This window comes from Aphelocoma coerulescens, chromosome 15, assembly GCF_041296385.1.
Source record: "Aphelocoma coerulescens isolate FSJ_1873_10779 chromosome 15, UR_Acoe_1.0, whole genome shotgun sequence".
Classification (NCBI taxonomy): domain Eukaryota; kingdom Metazoa; phylum Chordata; class Aves; order Passeriformes; family Corvidae; genus Aphelocoma; species Aphelocoma coerulescens.
Window position 1 is genome coordinate 4,600,135 of NC_091029.1, and position 8,963 is coordinate 4,609,097.

General features: G+C 56.6%; 2 protein-coding genes across 4 annotated transcripts; one reads left to right on the forward strand and one right to left on the reverse strand.

The window, feature by feature from the left end:
- Positions 1 to 120: 120 nt before the first annotated feature.
- On the reverse strand, positions 121 to 2,950 carry GLTP (glycolipid transfer protein). Its single transcript, XM_069031120.1, has 5 exons — positions 2,757 to 2,950; positions 2,044 to 2,105; positions 1,692 to 1,825; positions 1,034 to 1,184; positions 121 to 871 (listed from the first exon to the last, which is right to left on the reverse strand). The coding sequence occupies exons 1-5, from the start codon at positions 2,857 to 2,859 to the stop codon at positions 689 to 691; spliced, it is 633 nt and encodes a 210-aa protein (XP_068887221.1). The 5' UTR covers positions 2,860 to 2,950; the 3' UTR covers positions 121 to 688.
- A 535-nt stretch (positions 2,951 to 3,485) lies between these two features.
- Positions 3,486 to 8,793, forward strand: TCHP (trichoplein keratin filament binding). Of its 3 annotated transcripts, none has more exons than XM_069031383.1 (11): positions 3,486 to 4,526; positions 4,722 to 4,775; positions 5,362 to 5,430; positions 5,638 to 5,811; positions 6,027 to 6,139; positions 6,443 to 6,509; positions 6,759 to 6,931; positions 7,155 to 7,236; positions 7,425 to 7,613; positions 7,684 to 7,767; positions 8,227 to 8,793. In XM_069031383.1, exons 1-11 carry the CDS (start codon positions 4,104 to 4,106, stop codon positions 8,257 to 8,259), a joined length of 1,461 nt encoding a protein of 486 aa, XP_068887484.1. In that variant the 5' UTR covers positions 3,486 to 4,103; the 3' UTR covers positions 8,260 to 8,793. The 3 variants fall into 3 exon arrangements, with proteins under 3 accessions (XP_068887484.1, XP_068887483.1, XP_068887482.1); XM_069031382.1 differs by having other exon boundaries at positions 3,486 to 4,276; positions 4,346 to 4,526; positions 6,443 to 6,931; XM_069031381.1 differs by having other exon boundaries at positions 6,443 to 6,931.
- The last annotated feature ends 170 nt before the right edge of the window (positions 8,794 to 8,963 follow it).

Sequence of the window (8,963 nt, forward strand, 5' to 3'; positions counted from 1 at the left end):
ATCTCCCTACTGAAAACAGCCCTGCCAGAAACAGCCCCAAAACACCTTCCCTAAAACAGTCTCCCCAAACACCCTTCCTGACACAGCCCCCATGAACAGCCCCAAATGAGGCTCCCAGGCCACGGGTACTGTCAGTTTTTATTAATTGCTGCTCCCGGGGCCTGGGAGGCGAGGGGGGCTCATAAGGCACCGCAAACACCACGGGGACAGTCCCTGGTTTCTGAATCCCAGCAGAGGGGCTCGCTCTCATGCCGGCACTGGAGGAGTTGGGGTCACCTGGGAAAGTCATCAGCTCCTCCAGCATGGGCATCATTCTGGACAATCCAGTGCCGATCAACACGAGGTGCCCGTTGGTGGGTTCCAGGCACGGTCTGAGAGCCACTTCATTCATCAGCAGGACACTTCATTCCCTGCCCCACTGAAGACAGGAATCCGAGAGTTGGGACTAGAAACACTTGCTCTTCCTCTTGGGAAATCCGAGGGTGACACCCACAATTGTTTTATTGCCGTGTTCTTGATAGAAAGTTAATTACTATTATTTTTTGGTTAGAAAAGACGTTATCCACTGCAGATCCAGACAGGAATCGAAGTCACCAGAGAGCTGGGAGCTGCCCCAGCTGCCTCAGTGATGAAGATACAGGTAACACCCATCACACGTTACTTAATCTGTGCCAGTCCTGTGCCAGCTTTAGGCTTTGTAGCTCAGCTCAGCGTTCATCTTCGTGTACATCTCATAAATTGCATCCAGGATTGGAGTGACCCTTGTGAGAAACTGATGGATTTTTTCTATGCTTTCCTCTTCCTTGACTTCTTTACCCTTCTCCAAGGCCTTCAGCAAATCGGATTTGTAGGGGAGAGCATAGACTGACCCCTATAAAACAGGGAGAGGGAGTTTGACTCCCACAAACCCAACAGAGACCATGGGTTGGGTTGTCCTATTCACCAACACCGTGGGGTCTCCAGACACTTGTCAGTGCACAGGAACAGCCTTAGGGATGATGGCTGGATGCTTGGAGAGGGAGGGAATGCTCACCGTGAAGAGCTTCTGCAGCATCCAGCCGTGGTATTTCTTCAGTGCGATCTCGTAAGCCTTCATGGCGTTCACTCGGATGAGGTTGGGATGCTCCTCATCCCTCTCGCCATCTGAGATGCTCTGCAGCAACACCAGAATGAATTTCAGACCCCTGGGAGAAGAGCAGAGATGTTTGGCTCCGGGAAGGGGGTGCTGCTTCCCAGCTTCCAGCCTGGTGTGTCCAAGCATCCCAAAAACCAACAGTCCCAGCAGGGCATCCCCTTCGCAGAGGTGGTGCCTGTCCCTGTGTGTGCATCCAGGGAAGAGACAGGGAAGGGCTGGATGGAGCCCTCGGGGGCAGGACATGGGGCCCAGGAAAGAGTAGAACCTCCATGTGAAGGTTTGAGGGCTGAGCTGGGCAGGGTCAGGTGCGGCCCCATGGATCCTCCAGGCACTGCAGGGTCCTGACCCGTCCAGACAATTTGTGGGCTCACGCTCTGAGGTTGAATTTCCGTGTGCATTCCTGGGGGAGATTTGGGGAAGGGGTTCCCAACACCCGTGCTCCCCAAACATAGCACCCCACACTGCCCAGCCCCAGCCCACACAGCCTCCAGCTGGCGTTCTCCAGCTCCCCACATGCCGGGACACAGCCAGAGCAGCTCCCGACGCTGTGAGTCACCTTTTCAACCACATCAGCGCCAGCGTCGCGCCCGTCTTGGGCCAGGCCGAGCCATGCAGCTCCTTCTCCACCTCCAGGATGTTCTGCAGTGTTTTGAACTTGGCAGGGTTGGAGTCATAAACCGCCCGGATTTTCTGAGGGCAGAGAAGGGGGTTGGCTCCTGGGAGCAGGGAAGCACAGTGGCTGCTAACGGGGCTTTGGGCAGGAGTCCCGGGAATAAACATGTGACCCGATGAGCCACCGCTGAGCCCAAAGTCCCCGTGGGAAGAAAAGCCTTTTTGAAACACCTTCAGTCCCACAGCATCTCTCCCCAGGGATTCTCCCCTCTGAGCCCTCCAAAGTCCCTTCCTACCCTGATATTTCCAGTCAGGTCTGCTTTGACTGGCGAGTAGACGATGGGAGTCCCCAGGCAATCTGTGGAGAAAGGAACGGAGGACACTTAGTCATTGGTGACACAGGGGACACCACAGACATCCCATAACCAACAGGTTTCACTTCAAGCACAGCCTGGGCACTGAGACACGCCGGCGAGACTAGAAAAGGATCTCTGAGCTTCGTACGTGGATGTTGGCTCTTGGGACAACCCTGCCACCTACTACGACCCCACCTCCAATCCCCCTGGCTCCGGGACACAGCCCTGGCAGAAGGTCCTGGAACAGCCTGACAGGCACCGGACACTGCCCGTCCACAGGCAGGCAGCCCCACGTCCTGCCCTTCCGGGGCTGCCACCGAGCCGCCACACAATAGCTGACATTGTGGAGGGCAGCGAGCACACTGTGACACGAGGGCGGCCACGCCGACACCCACCCATGTCCCGACACGGGGTGGGATCCACGGGTGGGATCCTGCCCCGAGCCATGCCTTTGGATGGGGGGTGTTCCAGGGGACGACAGGACGCTTCCCAAAGGAGCTGCTCGGCGGGTTTGACAGGATCGTGATGCCAAGATCAGGATTAGGCAGGAGGGTCACCACCCAAAACTGGGGAAGGGGCACCCCGCAGCGGCTGAGCCCGCAGCAGGCCTGCTCCCAGTCCGCATCTCCCAGCCCCGGCCACCCCGGTCTCACCGAAGAACGGCGGCAGGTGCGCCACGGCCTCCAGGAAGGGCAAAGTCTCGATCTGCTTATCAGCCGGCAGCGGCTTGAACTCGTGTTCCAGCAGCAGCGCCATGACCAGCGCACGTCCCCCTCACTCCCCCTCACCGCTCCCCGGCTGAGGGGGCTCTGAGGGCAGCGGGGGCCGACCCGGCAGCGCGCCCACGCCACGCTCCGCCCCCCGCCGCTCCGACCAATGGCTGCGCACCGCCCTTTGGGCGGTGCGCAGCCATTGGTCGGAGCGGCGGGGGGCGGGACTTGCTGCCCGAGGAGGCCACGCCCCCATCGCCCCCTCAGACTCGGGGCCTGGCCGTACCCAGGAGCTCGGTCTGCCCCCGGCCGCGTTCCGAGCGTCAGCGGGGCCGGCGTTAATTATTCACGGAGATGAATATTTTATAGGGAACAGATGGAAAACAAACCTCAACGCGCGGGAGTGACGGAACACCTCAGTGAGGGGTTGGGTGGGAAAATGACACCGAGCGGGGACACGGAGAGGTGAAGAAGGGGTGGGAGCGGAGGGAGGCTCAGCCCGTGCGCTGGGTGGGGAGCGGGTTTGCCGGTGACAGGGCCCCAAATATGGTGGTTTTACCGGTTATTCTGGAAAAACAGGTCGTGGGGCGATAGCCATCTGTGTCTGGCAGGGAGGGTGCGGGTACCACGCCGGTGCGGGGAGCTGTGGGTTACCGGCGGTGGCATCTGCCGGCTGCTGCCGCCTCCCTCACCGCTGCTAGACTCCCGCGGTGCCCGGACCCCCTCTCGGCATGCTTGAAGTCCGTCCCGCGGTGGCAGGAGCCAATTCCGTGGTGCCCTCGGTGCCCTGAGCCCACCCCAGGGTGCTCGCAGCCCGTCCTGGGATGCTCAGAGCTCACTTCGGGATGCCCGCAGCCCGTTCCGGGATGCCCCGCAGCCCCTCCGGCGGTGCCCGGCCTGTCCCGGGTCACGCAGCGGCGGGTCCGGTTGGGTTCGCTGCAGGCGGCGCCGCGTTGGTGCCTTGCCAAGGCGGGCAGAAACAGAAACCTTTAACCCCTGAAATATTTACAGCGCCATAAACCCCGCGGTGCTGCGCGCTCCGAGCTGGCACAGCGGCACCGCGCCCGGCTCGGGCCGCACCCGCGTGTCCTGCGAGCGCTCGGGGCGCGGCGGTACCGCCGGGCCGGGTCGGAGCGAACGGATCCCCCGCCGTCGCTCCATCTCCCCGTCCCTCCGCGCTCCCCTCCGTGTCTCCCCGCCTCCCTCCGTCGGTCCCCGCCTCCCTCCGTGTTCGCGGAGCCCGTCTCGCCGTGTCCCTCGGCGGGAACCGTCGCGGCCGGGCGCGTTGCGATGTCGCTGTGGCTGCGGTGGGGCCGCGGCCCGGAGCGCAGGGCGGCCGAGCGGCGGGAGCTGGAGGCGCGCAGCCGGCAGCAGTGGGAGAGCACCAGCCGCGCCTTCGCCCGCGCCGCCGCCTGCTGCTCCCTGCAGGCGCGGTGGAGCGAGCCCCGCGTCCCTCCGCCCAGGTACGGCCGCGCTCCGGTGGGGTCCCGGGGCGGTGCCGGGGTCCCCCTGACTGCCGGTGTGTGCGGCAGCGCGGCGGCGGCGCGGCGGGACGCGGAGGAGAAGGCGGCGCGGCTGCAGCGGCGGCGGGAGCGGCTGCAGCGGCTGCTGGGCGAGGAGCAGGAGGCGCTGGCGGCGGAGCTGCGGGAGCGGCGGCGGGGCGGGATGCGGAGCCAGGAGCTGCGGGACGGCCCCGGAGAGTGCAGGAGAAAGGTGAGGGAGCGGCCCGGCCGTGCTCGTCCCGCATCCCGGGAAGGGCCGCTCCCGTGCTTCACCTGTGCCAGCGGGACTTGCTGGGGGCTCCCCAGGAGTTGCCAGCACTTGGTGCCCTGAATAACTGTCAGACTTGGCGGGGTTTGGGATACCGAGCTCTCGCGTATCCTGACTGACCCAGCTCTGTGTTCCCAGTTTGCTGAGCCGCTGCTGCACGAGCACTGGAACAAAAACGCGGAGCTCCGAGAGGTGATACTGCTTTCTCTTTAGTCCCCGCTGCCTTGTATTTATTAAACCTGTTTTTAACTTGAAAGCCATCGCATCTCTGCTGTTGCCACTCATCTTGCATCACAGCAACAACCCCAAGTTTTGATAAACAAAAAGCAAAGAAGTGAAAGGGTTTGAGTTTAAATAGTTTTAAGAAGCTCCCTCAAAGCTGTATTTTTAAAAGTCAGAAATCTGTTCAGACTCTGAGCAAATTTTCAGTGCTCACAATGTAAATATCCCAGGTGCATAAAATATAAATAATAGAAAAAATATAAATCTTAATATCTCAGCTATACCTGGCATGCTGTGGTGCTTCCTCATTGTTTACTCCACTCATGTGCTGCTCCAGTGCTGCAGCCCGGTGTCACTGTCACTGTGGTGTTTCCCATGTGACAATGACCCTCAGCTCAGGACCCGGTGGGCACCTCGGACACTCAGACAAACCCACCTCTGCAGAGGCAGATCCTGCTGGGATTTCAGGGCCAGGTGGTGTTCCGGAGACTCTGGAAGATCCTGGGGGACAGAACCTCTGGCACTGATGGCCCTACTGCATCTGTTGTATCTCCAGGTGGAGTCGGAGCTGCCCAGGAAGCACGTGAGAGAGGCTTGGGGTGATCAGCTAACGCAAAAAACCAAGGTATGGGGCTTAGCCCTGGTGTTCTGGACTCTGAAACGCATGTGCAGGTGGAGATGTGACACCTTTGCCACAGCAGCTGCTGCTGGGAAGGGCACTGTTAACAAAGCCATCCATCTTCCTGGAGTCTGCTCTGTGGATTTTCTGAGCCAGAAGCTGTTTCTTTGTGTCAGGCTAACCTGAGATGCTGTTTTCTTTGGGCTGGGAAAGGAAGAGGTGACTGAACTCAAAGAGAAGAAACGTTACGAAAATGAGTACGAAACAGCACGAGGGGAAGCGCCGGAGAGAATGAGACAAGAGGAGGAGAAGCGTCAGCTGGAGGAGAAGCAGCAAGTGGAGACGTTGCTTCAGCAGATAGAAGAACTGAAATTACAGGAGACAAAGGTAATCTTGACTTTCTCCTCATTTGAGAATTCATTGCTTCACTTGGAAGTACAGCAAGGCTGACTTGACCTCTTCTCTCCATGTCTGCACTGCAGGGAGGGCTTTCCCTGCCTGCAGTGGAGCAGCACAGGGTACAAACTCTGGTCAAGCATGCTCTGTGGGATGCTGTAGCTCTCTGATGTACTCTCTCTCGGTGCTTGTTTTGTCCTTTTTAGGCAACAAAGCTGAAAAAGGAACAAGAGAATTTATTAAAGCAGCAGTGGGAGCTGGAGAATTTGGAAGAAGAAAGGAAACAAATGGAAGAGCACCGGAAGAAGAAAGAGCTTGGGTAGGACACCAAGTGGAGCTTGTTTTGAATAGAATCTGTTCCTGTGTCCACAGCAGTACTTGGGGCACAAGGAGATACTCCACGGAGCAGTGGTAGGATGTAAATATTTGGGTTTTGGTGGACTTGCCCACAGCAGCCAAGGAGCAGAGGCACTGGTGCTGTTACTGGTGCTTTTTGTTCCTGGTAGCAGGTTCCTCATTGTCACAGATGTACCTCCCTGAGTGCTGCTGTACAATGACGTGGTGCTTTAGAGTTAATGTGATATTGGCTTTTTTTTTTTTTTGCTTTTTTTTCTTCCTTCAGTCGCTTTTTGAGGCATCAGTGTGATGTCCAGTTAAGGAGACGAGCGCAGCAGATACAGGAGGAGCTGGTAAGAGATTCATTTATACTTTATAGATGCTGTGGGGTGAAAAAACTTGTGTGTTTTGTGTCTGCCTCTGATTCCTACAGATCAGGAGGCCCCTTCCAGCTTGTGCACAGGAGCACAAAGCTCACAGAGAAGCAGCAGATGGAGCATCTTGCTGAGCACACCCTTGACACTGTCACCAGTAATGCCCAGAGGAGCCCTGCACACAGGCTGCAAGGCTGGTGGATAGTTAATCTCGTGGTTTTTCTCCAGGAGACAGACAGGCAAATCTTATCAGCCCTCCTGGAGAAAGAAGATGAGGATCAGCGCCGGCAGATTGCGCGGCAGGAACGGGCGGTGGCAGACGTGGCCTGGATGAAGAGGGTCATCGAGGAACAGCTCCAGCTGGAAAAGGAGAGGGAAGCAGAGCTCGAGACTATCTTTAGGTGAGTCTGCCCACCTCTGAAATTCACCTGAAGAGTCCATGTGTGCTGAATGTTCTGGGTCAGAGGGTCACTGAGAGGCAGAGGTGGGGTGGACACACCAACTGGCAGGGAACAAACCTGAAGAGAAACCTGAGTACTCCTCGAAAGCACAGGATAGCTCATCTGTGCCTGTGGAGTATACAGGGCTTTTAACCTCAGACATAATTCTTCCTCTCTCCTTTAGGGAAGAAGCTAAAAAAATGTGGGAGAAGAGAGAAGAAGAATGGGAAAGAGAGAAGAAGGCCAGAGATCGCCTGATGAATGAGGTGATGATGACCTCTGTTGTTGATGTGTCTCCCTTGGCTCAATGAAACCATCATTCCACTTGTCACCCACCACCATCTTGGGAGTCAGAGCCTTCCACAGCAGGATGGAAGGAATTTTTCTGCTTGTCTGGTGTGTTTTCTGGGAACTGTTTAACCATCTTCTCCCTCCATCCCCTCCCTTTGCACAGGTCCTTGCAGGCAGACAGCGGCAGATCCAAGAGAAGATGCAGTTAAACAGACGGGCCCAAGAAGAGTCCATAAAGTATCGAGAGCAGCTGATCAAAGAACTCGAGGAGGCAAAGAAGGAAGGGACTCATCGGGAGAAGGAGCAGGAGGAGGAACTGCAGGGAGCCCGCAGGAGGGAGCTGCAGGCACAGGTAGGCTGAGCTCCCCAATACACACCCGGCTGGTGAGGCCGCCCCATCTCACCCGATTTCCTGTGCACAGGGGACAGAGTGCAGCTCGAGAGAGGAGGAGGAAGAGCAGGAGGGATGGGCCCAGCAGCACCGAGAGCAGGGCTGGCACAGCAGGGTAAGGTCACACCTGGGTCACTCTGACACAGGGGTTGTCCTGGCACAGGGGTCACCCCGACAGACGAGTCCATTACCGAGGGTGACAGCATCAGTGTCTCTGATCTGTGCTTTGGTTGTCACAGTGCCAGGGCACAACACTGGGCTGTTCCTTCCCCTCATAGAGCTCTACAGTTCTCTTGCTGATAAAGGCCCTATCTTTTAAAGAATTTTTGAGGCAGATGTGTTGCTAATGCCTCAAATGTTGCTCAGTGCTGAAAGGGATTTATTGGCTCTGTTAACGCAATCAGTACAGTGCAACTCCCCTGCTCAGTGTCTATGGTGTCTGTCCTGCTTTGCCTGCCTCTAAAATCAAATTTGAGTAACCCTACCTAAAGCCCCTGCCCAGCACATGAACAGCATGCGTGGGTTAATTCCAGAGCCCATCAACCAGTGCTGGTCTTTATTTTGACCCCATTAGTTCTACAGTTACCCAAGAGCAGCGTGGACTTGAGGAACGAGCATGAGAAGCAGCTCCAGACTACAGAAAGAAAACTCTGAAGGCTCAAGGAACTCTTGAAGTAATGGTGCCTCTGGAATAGCCTACAGTGAGACCAAGACTTGACTCTCTGAAAACATTTAGCTGTGGCCCAGCTGAAGAGGAGCAGATTTCTACTATCTTTAAGAATGTGGAAGTGTAAGCACCTTCAGAGAAGTGAACTGCTTTCACTTCGGAGTTGTGCACACGTGAGGCAACCCAGCAAATAAAAGGCCCCTGTGGACCTGAGCTGTGAGAGAATCAGTGCCTCCCCAGGAACAGGAGCTGTGAAACACCATGGGCTGTGTCAGACTCCCACCAGAATCAGGCTGTGCCCAGGTGCCCACTGGACTTTGAGGAGTTAATTCATAATGCACACTGTGACTCAGTCAGATCACGTATGCTGTGGCAGCAGTGCTTGTCCAGTTCCTCTCCAGAAGGTGCTGGAGACTTCATTAAATGTTGTTTTTCACTTGTTTCATAAATAATGAATAATTGAAACCTGAACAAGGATTTGGTTTTTTTTACGTGAGCAGACTATGCAACAGGAGGAGATTGAGTTGATTATTGTACTTCATTCCTTGCTGTTACCATCAACTACTGCAGCTTGACATCAGTCCTGTCACAGTGCACAAGGAGCTGTAACAGAGCTGTGACAAAGACTGGAGGCACCTCAGCAC